This window comes from Barbatula barbatula, assembly GCF_947034865.1.
Source record: "Barbatula barbatula genome assembly, chromosome: 3".
In the NCBI taxonomy this organism is placed as follows: Eukaryota; Metazoa; Chordata; class Actinopteri; order Cypriniformes; family Nemacheilidae; genus Barbatula; species Barbatula barbatula.
In genome coordinates this window covers 3,855,983-3,878,013 of record NC_136764.1, presented here as the reverse complement: position 1 = coordinate 3,878,013, position 22,031 = coordinate 3,855,983, and the positions used below count along the sequence as shown (strand labels likewise).

General features: G+C 40.0%; 2 protein-coding genes and 1 pseudogene across 3 annotated transcripts in view; 1 reads left to right on the top strand and 2 right to left on the bottom strand.

Annotated features, from left to right (window-relative positions):
- The window catches only part of LOC306891750 (uncharacterized protein), a 209,039-nt gene that overhangs the window by 101,094 nt on the left and 85,914 nt on the right, over positions 1–22,031 (bottom strand). The gene's annotated exons all lie outside the window — the stretch shown is intronic.
- Positions 1,054–2,645, top strand: LOC306892451 (E3 ubiquitin-protein ligase RNF212B-like; annotated as a pseudogene). Its single transcript has 6 exons — positions 1,054–1,128; positions 2,038–2,139; positions 2,217–2,270; positions 2,358–2,386; positions 2,486–2,529; positions 2,617–2,645. The product of its transcript is annotated as an E3 ubiquitin-protein ligase RNF212B-like (transcript).
- LOC306891757 (NLR family CARD domain-containing protein 3-like) overlaps positions 19,926–22,031 on the bottom strand; it is a 34,366-nt gene continuing 32,260 nt past the window's right edge. Inside the window, exon 13 of the mRNA XM_079452268.1 lies at positions 19,926–20,737. Coding sequence (XP_079308394.1) covers positions 20,701–20,737 — 37 coding nt within the window. The 3' untranslated portion in view covers positions 19,926–20,700. The remainder of the gene's footprint in view (positions 20,738–22,031) is intronic.

The window sequence follows — 22,031 nt, the reverse complement described above, 5'->3', positions numbered from 1 at the left end:
CACAAAACAAAAACCCACAAGGGGGTAAAACAAGACAAGACAAGATAAATAATAATCAGGACCCGGACTAACTAGACTGAGAAAACAAACACTAAGGACAAGACTACACTGACTCACCAAATTACAATGACCAAGCACTAGATATTGAAAACACAGCATACACGACCAAGGTACAAAATACAATGAACGAGCACAGGACAATGAACACGAGGATGTTTTATAGGGGAAACAAACACAGGATAATTGACAAGGGTCAGGTGCGGGTAATGAAACACTCAGGGAAGGTTAACGAGGAAACGAGATGGCGGGAACAAAGACACGGACCAGAGAGAGAGCATAGAAAGCCGATAGCCAACATCTCTCTCTCACATCAAACACAAGACTTTGTCATGAATCTGCCTCAAGACCAAGAATAGACATGACATGAAGGCAGATTCATGACAACAAACATTTTGTCTTCCAGAGTTTAGTGGTCAGTGCAGAGTGTGTCAGGCCGACTGTAACTACCTGACAATATCTGACCAGGTGAGTCAAACTAAACCCAGAAACTGCGTCTACAGCAGAACAATGATCAGCCCCAGATGTGATGCTAAATGCAGACAATGAACCAACAACACATTCATTGACAACGACCCTCATTCTATAGATAAAGCCACTGCCATATATGATATTATTGAGAGTTCATTGAGTTTATGTGTGCTGTATGGACAGAGTTCACCTGGTGTGGAAAGGATCCTGCTAGCACAGGTACATCTGCTAAAGATCTGGAAAACATCTGCTGTGTAAAAACATCTGCTTGATATCAGTTTTACATCCATTCTCAATGATAAATATATTACAGACGTCTGTATGACATCTAACATCAGACGTATTGCAGACGAGCACACAAAGTCTTCCAGATGTGAATGCAGACGTCTGTCAGGTGTAGTTTGCTATCAGGGGACAATCGTTGCAAATTGGCAAAACAGTTGAAAGCCCAAGTGAAGGTTTTGTTTATTTATCAGCTTTTCTCGTCTCTTTTGTTTCCTGCATATTCCTTTCATTATTGTGAAGATGAAACCGCAGGAAAAGATGTATTTCACAGATCCAGTGAAACTCCTGCAGACTCGACTGGATCATATCGCACAGGTATCAGTCGTTTTTTTTTAAAGATTTATTTTGTGGCGTTTTTGGCTTTATTTGGACAGCTGTTCACAGGAAGTGAAGTGGGCGAGAGAGAGGGGGTGGGTGTATCAGTCGTTTTATCAGACACTTATTACACGACTCGTTGGAACGCTTGGTTCTGATTGGCCAGTCGGGACATTTGCAGGTCTGTTATTCCCAGATAACAACCTCTCAAAACTAATAACACACGGTCACCCGGATGCAGCGAATCATTTTGCTAGTTTTTTTTTGACAAATTAAATATGAATATATATATATGTATAAAGCCCCCTTAGTTGTTATAAAATGCACTGTAACGCACTGCTTCATGGGGCTTATTCCATTTGCATAGCATATGTTTCATAAAATGAAGTAATTACACTGAAATTTAGGGTCTGCCGTTACAATTCGGGTATTTTATTACGGCTTGGAACTCGGCTCAACCAATCAGAATGAAGGACCAGAACTGACCGTTTTATAATTACATACATTATATTCACAAATGATTAAACCAAACGCTTGTTTGTGACATTTGAATGTCGTTTCTTACAGTAAACTTGGAAGGTCTGCATTCGGTAAAATTAGCTTATCAAATATTTCATCATGTTTCTCATAGGGCAAGTGTAATAAGTGGAATAATGTACAAGCAGCCGGCTGTTCCTACCTGATACCTGATCATACTGTCAGGGCTTATTTCTGCGATAACAACCGGCTGCCTGTACATTATCCCTTACTTATTAAATGTACTTTATTACGATTCATTTATAATCAACATGATATTGAATATCATCTCTATTTTATTTTACTTGACTACATGAAATGATAAAATGCCACACTGACATGAAGCCCTAAGCAAACACAATTCTACCTATTGAAAGTTCAGACGTGTTTCAGGTCGCCGTTTTTCAGAAAAGGCAGAAGGAATGAGTCATAGCTTTCTATAGAAGCAAGTCTGCAGAGCTGGAGCGAAGGCTTAAAGATGTCAATGATCAGCTCATTTGTTGTTGAATATCTGAAATATTTCCGTCATACTTCAAAACTTTTAATTTTGATCTATTTGTGTTTTATTAAAGGCTGAGCTGAAAAGAGAGAATGAAGGGCTCAAGAAACCTCTCTCTCAAAGGAGGGTGAGAAATATCAGTTTACATTAGTTGTATTCGCACGTGACTTTCTTAACATTTTCTTTCAATGTTAATGTGTTTTGCCCCACACAGACATCTCCTGGGAGGTTTCAGATTAATGGGTAAACACAGATTATTGTCTATGATCATATGTGTGGCCATAATATTGTTACAGTATGTTATAACACACATTCACAGAATTCACGTCTTTCCATATATAGAGGTACTCCAAGGATGACTCTTCCAGTGGCTGTGACATCACCAGGTACTAACGCTTCATAATTTGAGAAATAAACTGCACTTATTAAACTAAAAGACTAAACTTTATGTGTTGTGTTTTTACTTTCCACAGTCACACCGCACTCTAGAGCTGTCAGGTAGATTGTATTGTATTATCTTAACCATGTTTACTGGTAGACCTGCTCTCCCCCAAACATTGACCGCTTCTCCACCATCGTGCAGAACCGTTCCCTGTGTTGGATATTTTATTTATGCAATGTAAATGATATAGGCCTATTAAAACAAATCAACTAAAATAAAGCAACAAAAAAGAAAATAAAGCACAGCTGGTTTTCTTCTTTAAACATTGTCATCAATTACAAGAGGTCAGTTTTTCACATTGCATTTCAATGTTAAATTCAGTACATTGCGATAAATCCATTTATTGGAGAAAAGTGAGATATACAGAAGGACAGTTTGTGGACACAGAAGTGAATCTCTTGACATTTACAAACTGTGATTCGGGTCAGAGAACATAACGCTGTGGTACTATATACGTAATTTTACCATCTGCTTTGTATCATTCAGTGTTTCTCGTCTCATTCTTGTGGTGCCATGCACCCAGTTGCTCTGCTTATCTTCAGATAAGAGTATGCCAAGCTTTTAAATGGTTCACCGAATATCTGTATCTTGTGACTGTCTACCTTACTATGAGACGATATGTTTTCAAATCAGACTAATGTCCAGCATTGCAGCATCAAACTGTTTCTCTGTTCCAGAAAAAATAACATTTATAATCTATAAGTGTCACGTTCAGGTTCTGTTTATTGTTCATATAGTCAATCATTAGTTTCACCTGTGTCTGGTTTAGTTTTCCTGTATATTTAAATCTCATCATTCCCGGAGGACGGCGGCCCTCTTGTAGTCTTTGGGGACTAATCTTGCATACACTACACTATTATAATATAAATATTATGAAGGTTTAGGCTGCACTAGTCAGATCAACTGCAACCAGGAACACTTCCAATAACAACTGATGCATTAGTTGCTTCAAAGAGTGCAGAACAGTCCTCTACTCTCAGCCAGTCTCATTGTTCCAAGGGTACCAGAGCGGGCAGGACACAGTCCATACCCAGACCTGACAAAATCTGTGATGATTGAGCTGGACAAAGGACTTGACAACTACAACATTTTAGCCGCTATTAGATTCATTCATTCATTCATTTTCTACCGCCTATCCGGGGCCGGGTCGCGGGGGCAGCAGTCTAAGCAGAGATGCCCAGACATCCCTCACCCTAGACACTTCCTCCAGCTCTTCCGGGGGGACACCGAGGCGTTCCCAGGCCAGCCGGGAGACATAGTCCCACCAGCGTGTCCTAGGTCTTCCCCGGGGTCTCCTCCCGGTCGGACGGGCCCGGAGCACCTTCCGGGGAAGGCGTCCAGTAGGCATCCGTAACAGATGCCCAAGCCACCTCAGCTGACCCCTCTCGATGTGGAGGAGCAGCGGCTCTACTCCGAGCTCCTCCCGGGTGACCGAGCTTCTCACCCTATCTCTAAGGGATCGCCCAGCCACCCTGCGGAGGAAGCTCATTTCAGCCGCCTGTATCCGGGATCTTGTCCTTTCGGTCATGACCCAAAGCTCATGACCATAGGTGAGAGTAGGAACGTAGATTGACCGGTAAAGTGAGAGCTTCGCCTTGCGGCTCAGCTCTTTCTTCACCACGACGGACCGGTACATCGACCGCATTACTGCAGAAGCTGCACCGATCCGTCTGTCAATCTCCCGTTCCATCCTTCCCTCACTCGTGAACAAGACCCCGAGATACTTAAACTCCTCCACTTGAGGAAGGAACTCTCCACCAACCTGAAGTGGGCAAGCCACCCTTTTCCGACTGAGGACCATGGCCTCGGATTTGGAGGTACTGATTTTCATTCCAGCCGCTTCACACTCTGCTGTAAACCGTCCCAGTGCATGCTGAAGGTCCTGGTTTGAAGGGGCCAACACGACAACATCATCCGCAAATAGCAGAGACGAGATCGTGTCGTCCCCAAACCTGACACCCTCCGGCCCCTCGCTGCGCCTAGAAATTCTGTCCATAGAAATTACGAACAGAACCGGTGACAAAGGGCAGCCCTGCCGGAGTCCGACATGCACTGGGAACAAGTCCGACTTACTGCCGGCAATGCGAACCAAGCTCCTGCTTCGGCCGTACAGGGACCTGACAGCCCTTAGCAAAGGACCACAGACCCCATACTCCCGAAGCACCCTCCACAGGATGCCACGAGGGACACAGTCGAATGCCTTCTCCAAATCCACAAAACACATGTGGATTGGTTGAGCAAACTCCCATGAACCCTCCAGCACCCTGTAGAGGGTGTAGAGCTGGTCCAGCGTTCCACGGCCTGGACGAAAACCACACTGTTCCTCCTGAATCCGAGGTTCTACTATCGGCCGTATTCTCCTCTCCAGTACCCTGGCATAGACTTTCCCGGGAAGGCTGAGAAGTGTGATCCCCCTGTAGTTGGAACACACCCTCCGGTCCCCCTTCTTAAAAAGAGGGACCACCACCCCGGTCTGCCATCCCAGAGGCACTGTCCCCGACCGCCACGCGATGCTGCAGAGGCGTGTCAGCCAAGACAGCCCCACAACATCCAGAGACTTGAGGTGCTCAGGGCGAATCTCATCCACCCCCGGTGCCTTGCCACTGAGGAGTTTCTTGACTACCTCAGTGACTTCGGCTTGGGTGATGGACGAGTCCACCTCTGAGCCCTCAGCTTCTGCTTCCTCAATGGAGGACGTGACGGTGGGATTGAGGAGATCCTCGAAGTACTCCTTCCACCGTCCGACGACATCCCCAGTTGAGGTCAACAGCCTCCCACCTCCACTGTAAACAGCATTGGTAGGGCAATGTTTCCCTCTCCTGAGGCGCCGGACGGTTTGCCAGAATCTCTTCGAGGCCAGTCGATAGTCCTTCTCCATGGCCTCACCAAACTCCTCCCAGGCCCGAGTTTTTGCCTCCACAACCACCCGGGCAGCAGTCTGCTTGGCCTGCCGGTACCTGTCAGCTGCCTCAGGAGTCCCACAAGCCAACCAGGCCCGATAAGACTCCTTCTTCAGCTTGACGGTTTCCCTTACTTCCGGTGTCCACCACCGGGTTCGGGGATTCCCGCCTCGACAGGCACCGGAGACCTTACGGCCACAGCTCCGAGTGGCCGCTTCGACAATGGAGGCGGAGAACATGGTCCACTCGGACTCAATGTCTCCAGCCTCCCTCGGGATCTGGTTGAAGCTCTGCCGGAGGTGGGAGTTAAAGATCTCTCTGACAGGAGACTCGGCCAGGCGTTCCCAGCAGACCCTTACAGTACGTTTGGGTCTGCCGAGTCTGTCCAGCTTCCTCCCCTGCCATCGGATCCAACTCACCACCAGGTGGTGATCAGTTGACAGCTCCGCCCCTCTCTTAACCCGAGTGTCCAAAACATATGGTCGCAGGTCAGATGAAACGACCACAAAGTCGATCATCGACCTGCGGCCTAGGGTGTCCTGGTGCCACGTGCACTGATGGACACCCTTATGCTTGAACATGGTGTTCGTTATAGACAAACTGTGACTAGCACAGAAGTCCAATAACTGAACACCGCTCGGGTTCAGATCAGGGGGGCCGTTCCTCCCAATCACACCCCTCCAGGTGTCACTGTCGTTGCCGACATGGGCGTTGAAGTCCCCCAGTAGGACGACGGAGTCCCCAGTTGGAGTACTTTCCAGCACCCCTCCCAGAGACTCCAAGAAGGTCGGGTACTCTGCACTGCCGTTCGGCCCGTAGGCACAAACAACAGTGAGAGACCTAACCCCGACCCGTAGGCGCAGGGAAACGACCCTCTCGTTCACCGGGGTAAACTCCAACACATGGCGGGAGAGCTGGGGGGCTATAAGCAGACCCACACCAGCCCGCCGCCTCTCCCCATGGGCAACTCCAGAGTGATGAAGTGTCCATCCTCTCTCGAGGAGTGTGGTTCCAGAGCCCAAGCCATGCGTAGAGGTGATCCCGACTATCTCTAGTCGGAACCTCTCAACCTCACGCACCATCTCAGGCTCCTTCCCCGCCAGTGAGGTGACGTTCCACGTCCCTAGAGCTAGCTTCCGTGTCCAGGGATCGGGCTGTCGAGGCACTCTCCTCCGACTGCCGCCCGATACACTACTCACCGACCCCCTATGGTCCCTCCCGCACGTGGTGAGCCCACGGGAAGGCGGCCCCACGTCGCTCCTTCGGGCTGAGCCCGGCCGGACCCCGTGGGGAAAGGCCCGGCCACCAGACGCTCGCATACGAGCACCGACCCCGGGCCTGGCTCCAGGGTGGTGCCCCGGTTGCGCCATACCGGGCGACGTCACAGTCCTTGTTGTATTCAACATCATATGGGGTTTTTGAACCACTCTTAGTCTGACCCGTCGCCTAGGACCTGTTTGCCTTGGGAGACCCTACCAGGGGCATATAGCCCCCGACAACATAGCTCCTAGGGTCACTCGGGTACTCAAACCCCTCCACCACGTTAAGGTGGCGGTTCAAGGAAGGGCGCTATTAGATTATTAATGATAATCTATTTTGCCTTGTTGTGCGCGCACTGTCGAGCTTGTGCAGAGGCTGCAGCTTTTGCCAGAGGAGAACTGGGATCCGCTGGTTAGGCCTGGTTTCCCTCTGAGGGTTTGTTTCTCCTCCAATGGAGTTTTGGGTTCCTCACCACCGTAAGCATACTAGCATTGCACTGTTTGCCTTGCTGCTATAATTTTATAGTTTTATTTCATTAACACTGCATAGAGGAATTTATTTTTACAATGTTTACTTGTACAGCTGCTTTGTTATAATGAACATTGTAAAAAACGCTATATAAATAAAGCTGACTTGACTTAAATTGACAATTATTGTGTTGTGTTACTCTAAATTGTTAAATTTGTGAAATATACCAGTTTGTGGTTGTGTTTAGGAAGATCAATGCAAAATAGTCTAGCCAGAAGCATTGTTTGTTTTCAGGTTCTTGAAAGGTTTTCTGAAGTTTTTACACTGTACACTAGCAGATGGCGGCGCTGTACCTCGGTGTTCTTCTGTTGATTCAGTGTGGACTGTTGCATGCAGCTGAACCTCAGAGTTCACAGAACCTGAACTGTCCTGCTCTTGCTGGAGTACCAGGAACACCTGGACACAATGGTGTGCCCGGAAGAGACGGTAGAGATGGAAAAGACGGGGCCATTGGGCCTAAAGGAGAGAAGGGAGAGCCAGGTTTGTGTGAGAGTTTAAGTGTGTTTTTCGTGAGGGAGAGATAAAGATTCAGGCGTTTGCTTGCTTTACTGTCACAGGAATGGATGTGCAAGGACTGCCAGGTAAAGCAGGACCACCTGGACCCCAAGGAGTACGAGGTCACGATGGTTTAATTGGTTTGCCAGGTATCAAACATCATAAATTGTGGTCCAGAATATCAGCCTATAAATCAATAAAGCATCTTGATAAAATGTATTTTCAGGTCGTCCTGGAAGTGACACAATGTCCCTCAAATCTGAGATCCAGCAGCTAACTGCCAAAATGACCATGATGGAGAAGGCTTCAGGATTTAATACTTTTAGAAAGGTTGGGCAGAAATATTACATTTATGATGGCCTATTGGACAGTTTTGATCAGGGGATTAAGTTCTGCAATGCAGCTGGTGGAACGATCGTTTTGCCAAAAGATGATGCTGAAATCCAAGGTTTGTTAAGATTATCTGTTGCCAGTGGTTTGAGTGGTAAGAAGGTGTTCATTGGAGTCACAGACAGAAAAAGAGAAGGGCAGTTTATGGACCTTGATGGACAGCTCTTGACTTTTACCAAGTGGGGTTCAGGTCAGCCTGATGACTATAAAGGTGGACAAGACTGTGGTGCCCTCGTGGTGGATTATGGGGAATGGGATGATGTTGGTTGTAATGATTCACATCATGTCATATGTGAAATAAAAATCTGATAGAACGTGTCACAATCTTCTGCACTATTGACATGTGTATGTGTGGGACAGATGCACATCCAACCACCAGGGGGAGCTCTCTCCAAAATACTAAAACCTTACTATTCACTCAACATTTTATATATTTGTCTCATGTATACTGTATGTGGCCATCTTTTTCATTGTCATGGTATTGCCAGTTCACCTGTGTACCAAGCATTATATCATTATTCATTGCATGTCTTATGTGATGACAATAGTTTGGCTGTTCTTTTGGTTTATACTTTACAATCATATATGTCTTGTTTGCTTGGTTGAACATTTGGATTGTAGACCTTCCCTGGTATTTTGACCGTCCCTTTCTGGACTGTTGTTTAATAAACTTCTGCATATGGTTTTTCAACCTGCCTACATGTCCAGTCCTTTACGCATAAATTATCAAATGTTGGATTATTTTCAAAAAGGGAGAAATGTTTCTTCATTGTTAGATATTGATATTAATATAGTGATTACGGTTGATTAAAACAGACACTTCATGCCTGAGGTATTTGTTCACATATTTATACTTTTCTCTTTAATTCATAAACTTATAATTTATTAAACCTGGCTCAGACCAGAAGACAATTTGGAGATTTGTCTCAAAAATTTAAAAAATCTATTAAATGACATTTATTTTCTAATAACTACCTTTTCTATTGATTAATGATAAAATGTTGTTACCTTTTATTATTCTTGAATAAATTAGTTTCTGTTTCATTTAAATGCAAATCTAATAACAACTTTAAAAACTCTAAATACCTGAAGTGATGTCATATACTGTAAATGAGATTTCATTGGTCGGCTGTAATGTTTATATTCTGATAACATGAACTCAAGACCCGTCCTGTCCACAACATTTGTATCTGACTTGATAATCCTGATTATATGACTTTAAACTGATTGATTCAAACATTCATTTGGTTTAAAAACTAAACAACAAACTTAAAGTTTAACAAGCTAAAGTATGTTGTTATTGTTTTATTATTTATTTACATTTAGTATAGTGGAGAAAGAAACTATCTACACATTTTTCTGAAGTCACATCAAGACAACAAGATGTGAAAAAGTCTATATTTCAACAATCTTTTGATAACTGTTTATGTTTGGAAACTGATAAACATTTTATAAACTGAAGCCAATTATCACTTTAATAATCAAACTAAATTAATAATCATAATAAATATATATTGTATATCCCTCCCTCAAGTGTGGACAATTTAAATACTGCTTAAACAGAAACCTTGTTATTTCCACAGTGAGCAGAAGATGGTGATGTTAAAGTCCTGCTGTCTCTGTGCTGCTCCAGCTGCAGTTGTGGCCGCATGTATGAGCTGCGACAGAGAAGAGTTGTGCAGCTTTCCTGCAGCTCAGTGGGAAGAGTTTGGTGGTAACAACATCAAGGTCTTGGCTCGATCCAGAGGATTGCACTTAGAGACAAATGTATAGGATCATGCAAATGTAAGTCACTTTGGTTAAAAGCGTTTGCCAAATGCATAAATGTAAATGTTTATCCTGGAGTCCCCAGCATACCGGGACACAATGGCTCCCCTGCAGAGATGGGAAAGATGGGGCTGCTGGTCAAAAAGGCCAGAAAGGAGACACAGGTTTGTTCGTCTAGTTTATATTTTATTTGTGTGTATTACTGTCCATTGTGACATATAGCTGTACTTACAGTATTACATATCAGTCATATGAGAAGGATGTTGATGAGACATTAAATGGTTTAACAACGTTGTATTTTGGTAACAATTAGGTAATGTTGCAGTAAAACCTTTTAAAAACCTTTTAAAAACAACACCCCATATTAAAAAGATATGCAACTAAAATAAAATGTTTTAAAACTTAAAAAAATTACAAAGTGCTTTATGTTTTTTATTATAGTGTAAAACATAAATATCATGTGTGTTTACAATAAAAAAAATTTCAGACCAAACGGTAACTTTTGTGACGCGTTTTATTTAGGTGTTAAAATTGTTGAACTTTGTTACACTGTTGTTGCAGTTAGCGTTGTGTTCGGGGAAAAAATAAACGACAGATAGATCATCTTTAGCCGCTCTTGGCATATTTATTTTTCGTTGCTGACACATCAGTCTCACGGTCAGACAGCCATCAGTAAGAATACCGTAAAACAACTTGAACAAACATAATAACTCAAACGCGTCGTCTGTGGCTTAAACTTTAGTGCCCCCTTGTGGCATACACACAGTACAGCATTACATAAATATAGAACTGAGGACATAATGAACATATTTTAACAAAAATGGTTTTATATTTATTAAAGAATCAATTTTATATTAACACATCATATGAACGCTTACAGATAGTAAATAAACTTACAGGTTTATATTTCTCAAAGCAAAGTTTGTTCGCGATCTAAATCTCAACACTGCGCAAACTTCAATACTGAAAATGGCCACAAGGTGGCGCACAAACACATGACATTCTGAACACATGAAACTAAAGGTTGTCGGTGTTTTAACACGAGGCTCAATATTATGCATGTGAATTATTTTCTTATTGTGACAAATCTGATATTGTTGGAAAGGTCTAAGACTCTAAAATAAATATTTCATCACTGTTTTATTAAATCATTTATGTAAGAAGAGTAATTGATTCATAAATAACAAGAGTGTGAATAAGAAACATTTATGTGCTGCTCAATGTCTGGCGGTACACGTACATTTACTTCAATATTTAGTTTAAATTATTAACTTCACATAACAAACTATATATTGTCAGAAAGGTCTAGGACACTAGAATGCATATATGATCAGTACTTTATGAAATTCATAAATAACAAGAAATAACATTATATCCAGTAATGAAAAGGCAAGACAGTCCGCTATGAATCTGTGATGAGGGGGATTGACATCAGGGTTCTAGGAACAGGCTTTAGGCTGAATGTGGATCATTTTTACACCAGACCATCACTGTTCCAGGATCTCCTTCAGAAAAGGCTTCTGGACCTGTGGGACTATTCGCTGCAACCACAAACGAGTTGGGGTCTGTTCCCAGCACTCGCACAGCTCAGCTCCTGCTATATCCCAGTCAGATCGGAAACATTTTTATTTAAACAGAAATTTCTTTGAAAATGTTGATAACCCATTTAGAAATATTTCATTTTATGTAAAAATCGTCTTATTACTGTAACTGTACAGGTTTCAGTTTATTTTCTCTGACAGAATTTCTCCCAAAACTAAAATACATAACAGCCACTTTCACTCATAAATGATCAAATAAAATACAGGCTCTGCCTTCTAAAGGGAAGGTATTTGTTTTTATACTTTTTATATATAAAATTTGGCGAATAACAATTATTTCTTTGAGATTAGAGTTGAATTATACTGCGACCGCCCACAGTTTATATGCACCAATCATTGCAACGCTTGTACTGTATATATCTGGTACATTACAATGAGTTTGATGATATGTTGAGTTTTATTATGTGGAAATGGGAATCCCTATTGTCCCTTACAGTTACCCGCTTATATTGCATGATGCAATATACTTCATTTCTTATGCAGAACCCAGAAGAAGCTATTTTGAAGAACGTTGGAAACAAAAAAACCTTTGTACTATTGACTTGACATTGGTCTTGTCTATACAATAGATACCAATGTTTCGGTTTTGCAGCATTCTTCAAAATATCTTTTGTGTTCTGCAGCGTAAAGAAAGTCGTACAGACTTGAAATGACAAGAGAGCAAGTACAGAATTACAGAATTGTCACTTTTGGTGTCCTATAGTTTTAGTCAGAGACACTCGAGTTCCTCTGTAACAGACCTATAGTCAAAAACTGTGTTTTTATTAGCACACAGAGTTATCGTGACCTTGAGCGACACTAACAAGTTTTACTGTTGTCTACACCAATCCTCTTAGTTTTTATATTTATTTTTTATAATCATACATTTTTATATTTGGTACATATAAATAAATAACAAAATGTTTTACGGGGGCTCATTCTTCATATTCTTTCTACTCTTATGCTGGAATCAAAATCATACACTCCAAAAACAGACATTAGAACCCAAAGATTGGGATCCAAATACAGCTGAAAGTGGAAGAAAAGGGACACTTTGCCTTCCCAAGGGTGCATTTGAATAACTCTTCCATACTATGGGATAGAGAAAAAATTGTTTCCCTTATTTGCAGACACTTGCTGGAATCAAGTAAAGCTATACGCTTGTTCCTGAAGGACACCGGGGCAGAGAAATAAACGAAGAAAACGCCATTTTTGTGTGTGTTTCTCATAGGACTGACAACACTTACAATAATATTTATCCCTTTCAACAGTGTTTTATGACATCTGGAGGGGTTTCCTGGAATATGACTTTAAATGTTGTTATTTACACCACAGTATGTGGATATAGTGTGCGTTTAAATTTGGGTATGAAACATTCAGGCTGAAATCCAAAAATAACCCATGAGTTTAACATAAAACACATAGAATGGACACACCAAATATTGATTTTATTTTAGTTAATATAAACTAATTGATAAAGATAATCAATTTATTTTATATTTATTTATGTTTTTGACAGCATCATCATTTTACAGCATTTTTACACAAGTGCCTAAAACTTAACAATACTGAAGCTTTGCAGGTGGTTTCTTAAAGCATCTTGGAGACGTTGCCACAGCTCTTCTGGATGTTTCCTTCTAACACACCATAGCAAAACATTTAAACAAATGACTAAAAAACATTTTTAGCTGTTCAAAATACTAATGTTCTAATCAATTCTTCAACAACACTTATATACTTCACTTGGTCAATAGCGAAAAGGCTTGAAATGACTTAACAAAAAGCTTCTCAAAGCAATACCACAGAACCATTTTGGCACTACTCATTTCTTAGCAGTCTAAAGAACACTTTTCATGATGACTTCCATGTGTGACTGAACTATACTTTAAGTTCATTTAGACGCTATGCTCTCTCTCTTTCTCTCCCTCTCTCTAATTTAAGACATGGACAGGAAGAAAAAGAAGAGAGAGTATGACAGGGAATGGGTTACTTTCAAAAGACTTATTAAACAACAGAGAACTAAGGAAAATACACAGAACTGTGCAGAACTTTTATTGACCCACACAGAGAATGAAACTACTGACACAAATATGTGGGAAGCCATAGATAAACACAAGGAACATGAACCAATGGAGGATGTTGACATTGAAAACCCTATCTTTGAAACAGAACACATTTCTGAAGATTCAGATTCTGCAGAAGAGTTTTCAGATCATGATTCTGACATTATTGATAGTTCAACTTCAAATATGGCCAGTGACATTACATCTGGGAGGCTGGGAAATGAAATGGTCCGTAATGCTGTAGATAGTCTTGTGAAACTGCTGAGGAAACATGGATCAACTGATCTTCCATCCTGTTCCCGAACCTTGTTTGACACTCCAAAAACTGTGAATATTCAGAAGAAACCAGGAATGGTGTATTTCTACTTTGGAGTAGAGAAAATGTTTAAAAAAACCACATGCAAATATTCAATGTAGAGATGACTGAAAGGGTGAATGTCTTGGAGTTAAGACTTAATGTTGATGGCCTCCCACTATTTAAAAGTTCAAAAACTTGCCTTTGGCCAGTTCTTTGTAGCACCAATCTGAAACTTACTGATGTATCCCAGTGGCAATAACATGTGGAAATTCAAAGCCCAGCAATTTTGACTTTTTATGTGACACAGTTGAGGAAATACAAAAATTGGAGAAAGAGGGTCTGTGATACAACGGAAAACACTTCCCAGTAAATATGACCTGCATCATCTGTGATGCACCTGCCAAGGCCTTCATCAAATCCATAAAATACTTCTCTGGGTATTGTGGATGTGACCGATGCATTCAGAAAGGTCAGTGGCTAGGGCGCATGACATTTCAGCAGGTGGAAACTCTACAGTTGCGTACCGACAGGTCTTTCAGACAGAGGCAGCAGGAGGAACACCATGATGGGGAACACGAAACTCCACTTTACCAGCTAAATATTGATATGGTGTCCTGCTTTCCGATTTCGCATTTGAAAACTTCAATCAGAAGCTTAATAGAATGGTCCACACTGGAAGAAATCCACTGGCTCAGGTTACAAGAAGGATTCTTGAAGGGCAAAACATTCACAAGACAACACTGGTGGAGGAGAAAATCAAGTGCACAAGACCCGACAATGTTTTTGGAGCTGAGCAGACTTTCTTTGAGGTTATTGAAGATGATGGGCTTGAAAAACAAGCAGTCCTATGTAGGGTCTACGATAAGACGGATCCCCTCTACACAGACCCCTGTGACTCTGGCATTGGTGGTTCATATGTTGGCAAAGCAAGAGAGACACAATTCGGAGGGTATTCAAATCTGACCTAAACCACAAGCAATCCTGATTGACAGTGTGGAGGAGAACAAGATTATATTTCTCTACATATTACACACAGATCAAGGACAAAGCTCAATCCTGTGAAAATGATGAACGTGGACACCACAAGAAAATCATGCAACACCTCCGTCAATCAGTAAAATCTTAATCATGATTTTGTCAAATCCTTCACATTTAGGATATTATGACTTTATTTAAGGAAATCTTGCAACTTTGTATCAAACATTTGTAAGTTTATCAATTTAAACTATTCCACATATGCCCTATAAGTTAGTTTTTAATAACCAAATTATATTTTCCAGATGATTACTTATGCTGTGGTTGAATTTGAAGAGAAGAAGACTGTTGCTGTTGTTTGCAGAAAATGGATTGTGGGAAATGTAAATGTAAATATTGTTATTTTTAGATTTTATGGTGAAAACAAAGAATATATACAGTATATATAGTGCAGAAGCCATTACACATTTTCAATGCCTTGTGGTACTTGTGTAAATGACCAAACAGATTTTAGGCTGCTTTTGACCCCATCTGAACCACCAAAGAAGGCAAAAGTTGAGAACTTCCAGATAAGATGACTTTGAAGCTCTTTAAGAGAAGAATTATTGAAAATTAATTTACAAGTAAGAGTTAAAGGTTCAGATTATATGTATGAGCAACACACAGAAAGTGATCAGCAAACAATTCAGTTTCTGATTTGAATTTCTGATGGCACACTGTGCACATGGCAAACTAGTCTATTAAGTATAAAGCATTTAAAAAAACATTTATTTAGCTTTCATGTACTCACCTTATTTGCAGTTAATTCCAGTATGATTCTTTATATTTTAATAAAGCTGCCAAGTAACACTCTTCTGCAAACCATTTAAATGAACCATACTGAAAGGAACTGGAAAAGGAAAACTTAGCTATTATTTGTAACCGTAAATGTGTTTCCTGTTATTATATTTCATGAAAGATTTTGTTAAAAGAAAAGACAATATGTGAAAATACCTGTCCCTTCCAAATTGGTATATAAAATCACAGCACAGGTACCATTTGTTTTTAGTACTTAGACTTTGATGTTCTTGCTCTGTTATTTAAAAAATAATAATTATAAATATATCATAGATATACAGTGCGGTATGAATATGAAGTGTGACAACAGCCAGTGCTCCACACAGAGATCTGGTCGTGTCTATTATTACATTAAGAAAGAGAAAAACTGAGACAGACTAAATGCAGAACAACGATGTCTCAAGACATTTGAAGAAACTTTCCTGCAAAGCCTGAAAAACTGTGTGCGTGTAAAATAGCTGCTTCAAACCAAATGAGTGTTTATACTAAATATTGATTTGATTTAGTTAATAGAGATTAACATTCTTTTTGAAAGCTTCCCAACTTCACAAATGCCTAAAACTTTTCACAGTTCTTTAGGTTTGGGTATCGTTTTAATTTTAGCGATTCCGATTCTACATATCGAATCTTGTTCTTATCAATTCTCTGTTCAGTTTCCAACATTTTTAGGAAAGATAAAAAAATTGCATTGCCAGATGCAATACATGCAACACAAGTTTGCTGCATTCATAGTACCGATGGTAATAAGCTGCGCATGTGCGTGAGATAAGGTCCTTATTGCAGATGAAACTGTTGTTCGCGAGTCACTGAAACAGTCAGGAATCGATCAAAAGAAACGAAAAGCAGCCTTTCGGTTCCCTGTTTCTTTGAAATGTCCGGATCTCGATACCCAACCCAACTGTAACTTTGCAGGTAAGCATCTTAAACACACTGCCACATCTGATGGATTTAGTCTGTCTGTTTTTTCTCTTTTTATTACGTAGATGAAAGTGACCAGATCTCTATGTTGAGCATGTCGAGGCTATTGTCACACTTATGCAATAATGGATAATTATATATTTTTCATTGAGTGTGTGTCACTGCCTCAAAACATATATAGTCAGGCCCACCAGTATTGAGACAGAGGCACACTTTTGGATATTTGAGCCATTTACCAAAATGTATTCACATTGGTTATATAATGAATATATCTCATCTTTATTTAGAGTGTTTTCACATCTGAAAAAGGGCTGAAGGGTTTAGGAATGACAGGTCTTTAATATGTAGCTCCCTCTCTTTGGAATGATCAAAAGTAATGTGACAGCTGAATCAAAAGCTGTTTTATGGACGGGTATGAGCTTCTTGTGAAATCATTTCTTCATAAATGAATCGTGTTAAAGGTCTGGAGTTTATTCTAGGTTTGGTGTTTGCATTTGGAAGCTGTTGCTGTGAAGCAAGTGATACAGAAGTTTCAAGAACAAATCAAATTCATGAGACAGATAGCAAAAACATCCAGACTGGCCAAATGAACAATTTAGTACATCCTGAGAAAAGAATAATACACTGGCGGGTTCAAGAAAAATCTGGATGTCAAATTAACATGGTGGTTGATGGCATATTTCACCATAATGAGACAAGTGAAGATTTACTCAGGATGCTTCCGTCTTCAATTACAATGAGCAGAAAACACCAGAGACCCAGTGCCTTAGGAAGCCATGCATGGAAATGAAATCCCACTGCCTGAACACAATTGTTATTAAGATGTTGCCTGCTTATATCATGATGTATTCAAAGCCGTCTCCATAATTTGTATTCCCATTAGTCTGATGCAGTTTGATATAAGTATAAAAAAATATTTTTTAGTTTCACTTGCATGGAGATCTTCCTAAACCACATGATGTGGGCTCACAGCAACATTTTTCAAATGAAAATCTACACCTATTATAAATGTCGGGACATTTAACATGTTTAATTGATGAGGAAATGATGCAACAAAAATTCATCATTCCCATTATTTTTGGTCACTTGAAAAAATCACTCTAACTTGAGTAGGCCATATAATACATATACATATAAAAACCTAAAATAACAAAAAATGGTCCAATATATATATGTGTGTGTGTGTGTGTGTATACACAGTATATACATATTTAAATGCATGGACCGCGGAACGCATCTGAACAAGGGGGGGCCATAATTTCAAGTCACGCGGAGGGGGTGGGGCGCAAATGCATTGAAACAGACAATATTACTGATATTAAATAATGTTGCGGATCACTTTATTTTATTCCGACACCACACAGTCACATCTACAGTACACACATGATGAACACGCACACATGTTTCCTCAGATTAACCCCTCTGATCCCGCTTACATTCACACACAACAGGCCAAGCCTATTAATTAAATTTACACATAAACGCACAGATGAAACTATAGCAAACACATAAAGTACATCCAGTCCACAACCACAACTCATCTTGCTGCCTTGAATCTAAATCAACATCATAGTCATTATCATCACAAGTCAAGACATTATTATCAGATTGATGTGCAGAGCCGCACAGACACACACTCACACCCACAAAACAAGTCAAGTTTTCCGCTCGTGTCACAAAATGTCAGCCAGTTAAAATCTTTGAACCACTGATATTGAACTGATCTTGCTTGTTGTGAAGACCCAGTCCCCTGTACCTTTTTGGTCTTCATAAGAACAGCAGGGTTTTGTGATTTCCACTCCTTGCTATGGTGTGAAAAAACATGTGCAATGTCTGAAAAACTTCAACATTTTCATGTAACATCTGGTTACCCACCAGATGTGTTACATGACCTTCTTGAAGGTGTCGTTCCATTGGAACTGGCGTTGTCATTTCAAGCCTTCATCAAGAAGAAATATTTTTCTCTTGTGGAGCTCATACCAATGTTATGGCTTTTACAAATCACGATTTACACACAATAAATAATTGAACAAATGTAGCATTTAAATAAAATCGTTGTGTAATAATCATGTAATGTAATTATGTAATGTAGTCCATTATAGAGATTATTCTGAGGACTTCAGGACTGTAAGATTTCTTGCTTGCCAGACAAATTCATGAGTCAGAAAATAATTAAAACAATGTAAAGCAATAAAAAGCATTTAATAAAGAAAATAAATAAACATTTTAAATATTTTTTGTATTTTTATTGTTTATGTTATATGTTTTATTGATTATTTTCAGGAGTTATTATTTTCAGGACATATAAACATGAACAGATGCTCGAGGTTCAGGGAGAAGCAGCAGAGTTTGTGAAGTCCCACATAAAGGAGGAGATATAAGAACCTCATGGTATTTATCAGGCAATATTCATTGGTTTAGTATGTGTGTGTTTTTGTACATGTAAGATTTCTGAGATGAAATGATCTGATTCAATACATTATAAAGTCTCAGTATTAGAAATCAAGAAATCAACTTTTGTACAATAATGACTTATGTGTTTCTTTTTAAGACTCATGTGCAGCTGATGATGACGATGAGCTCATATATTATTTCTTCTTTCCAATGTAATACCGTCAGACCGGATCAGAAACATATTGCCTGTGAGCCATAAACTCTTTTGGTGATTCATTTAATAAAACAAACAATCAAGATTTTTAATTTTCACTGTTTGTTTGACTCGTTTAATACTTATTCACAATGTATTCGTTTCATTAACTAGCTTTTCGATAAAATTACATTTTCGATAATTTCTCAGCAAACAACAGTAACAAAATTAGTTCACATTAAAAAAAAAACAATTCAGTTTTTGTTTTCTTTTCAGCACCATTACAACAGTCTTCTGTGTCAAATAAACATAATACAGTGTCTATATTATAATCAATTATAATATTTATATACATTTTAACAGATTTTACTAACAGATGAAGAAATGGGTTTGCGGCGCTTATTTCTGTATTTACGGTATATCAGCAAAAGCAGGTTTAATGTTCTTCAGAGTTTTTCACATTCAGTTGGCCAATAAGTTTTGCATGGCAGCATATTTGTAGCAATGTTTCTTGCTACACTTAAAATGCATTACATGCTAAATAAGTTTCCATCAGCTGAAATCAATGCATGTACTTTGGTAACGAGCGCTGCTGGCTCCGCTTTACGTAATGACGTAATCATTTAAGCGTCAATTTGTCTGATGCCTAAAACTATTATTTTATAATAAGTATTTTATTTTAAGTTCATTCTTTAAAGCAGTAAATGTAGGTGTCACGATCTGAGAGAGAGAGAGACCCAAGTGCAGGTGGAACATAAAAGTTTATTAAGGACAAAGTCAAATGAGGATCTCACTCGAGCCAAGCTCGGAAATAATAAATACGGGGGTAGTCGAGAAGGCTGGGGTCGGTCGATCCGCGAACAGAATCCAGTGGGGCAATGACAGTTCAGAAGAGGGACAGGCAATCGTCAACCGAGGGGCGAACTGTATCATAGGGGTGAAGCAACTCGTAAACAGGCAGGCAGGAGTAAAACACGAGGGGACAGTCCAAGGAGATCTAACCAGCGATCACCAACTCTGATGAGCACACACTGGACAGAAGACAAGGTTAGTACACAATAGCTTCAAAAAGACAAGACGTACCACGGTACAAGGGCAAGGCGGTCAGCATAAATTGCAAAACACACTGGCAAGAAACAGAACGACGGAAGCAACTATAACGGTCAGAAATTAGCGAGCAAAGAGAGAACAGGTGTGCAAGAGAGTGAAATGATAGAGTAGCAGCTGTGCGTGAGTGCACATAGAAGAGAGTAAAACGAAAGACTGAGCGAGGATTAGACCAGAGTCCTGACAGTAGGTGTCCATTGACCATGTCATAATATATTGTGACCAGACACACGCCAGACTTTAGGAGCTCAGAGATACAGGATGATACAGAATATGAGATCAGAATGTTATACTAATGGAAATAATTATAAATAAGACACTTTTTAGCGCTTCACAGCCGTCAGCGGTGATGTCACAGTCTTCAGAGAGAAAAAGGCTCAGATGATCTTTACTGAATGAAGGGAATCCTTTCACTCTTCATGTGATTGTTTCAGTCGAGGCTCAATACTGTAAAACATTGAGAAACATCAGATATGATATTAATATTCACTCATCTCAGTCATTATCAACATCATGTCACAATGACTTTATACTTACAAATCATATTAAATTAATCTGAGAGAGAGAACACAATACAAGAAGTGCAGCCACATCAACATTAACACAAGTGTGAGTACAAAACATTTCTGTCACTTGTCCACTGTCAATAAATCTACTTAAAAATGTCTCTTAAACAAAAAGATATTTTTGTATGCACTGAATAAGACTAGTCCTAAAATGTGTCTAATAAAGATTATTTTGTTGACTGGATAACAATGAAAAGTCTACTATGGGAGTCAATGAATGGTGACCCACAACGGCTGAGTTACAAACTCTTGTGTTTATTTGTGTTCAGCACAACAAAGAAATCTATTCAGGTTTATAACAACTGGTCCCCAAAAAAGAAAATTATTTAGCTATACTATAGCTTTCCGTAGCTCAGTGGTAAGACCATTGCGTTAACATTGCAAGGATATGGGTTTGATCCCAGGGGATTGCAGATACCTATAAATGTATAGGATAATGCAATGTAAGTCGCTTTGGATAAAAGACATTTTTTGAGGTCGACTATACTGTGAAAAAAGTTGTGTCGACTAGTCGATGACATCATTAATAAATAAAATAAGAGCTCAGAAATGGTTTGCAACACGATTTGATGGGTGTGGGCAGTAAGACACTCGTGTGTGCAGCTGCGAGAGAATGGAGGGACTCCCGCAAAATAGCCTCTTAATATATAGCATCTAAAAGTGGGTCAGTTGTGGCCTAATGGTTAGAGCGTTGGGCTTGTGATCAGAAGGTTGCCGGTTGTAATCTCATGGCTGAAGGGCCCTTGAGCAAGACACTTTACTATGGAGCGATTTTAGTCTCATTAATTATTCATGCGTAAAACAAGATACACACATGCGTAAACAGTTTCGCATGCATAAAACCTAATTTTCGTGCACATAGTATATATTTACATTTACGAAAAGCAATTCACGTGCGTAAAACAAAACTATTTTCTCACAAATTACGTTTCGCAAACATACAACTGCGCACATAACTTTCGAAAAGTTAAAATGTACGCGTTTGTCTTGTTTTACGAATGTGCAAATCGTCACACACGTGTAAATCGCCTTGGACGTGTGTGTGTGTTTTTTTAGACTCTCCTGGCAACGCAACCCCTTCCACTTGGGTTGTCGTACTCTTTAACCAATCAGATTCAAGCTTACCATTGAAACCAATTACAGGACTCAAGGAAAACGGCTCTGCGCAGCTTTGG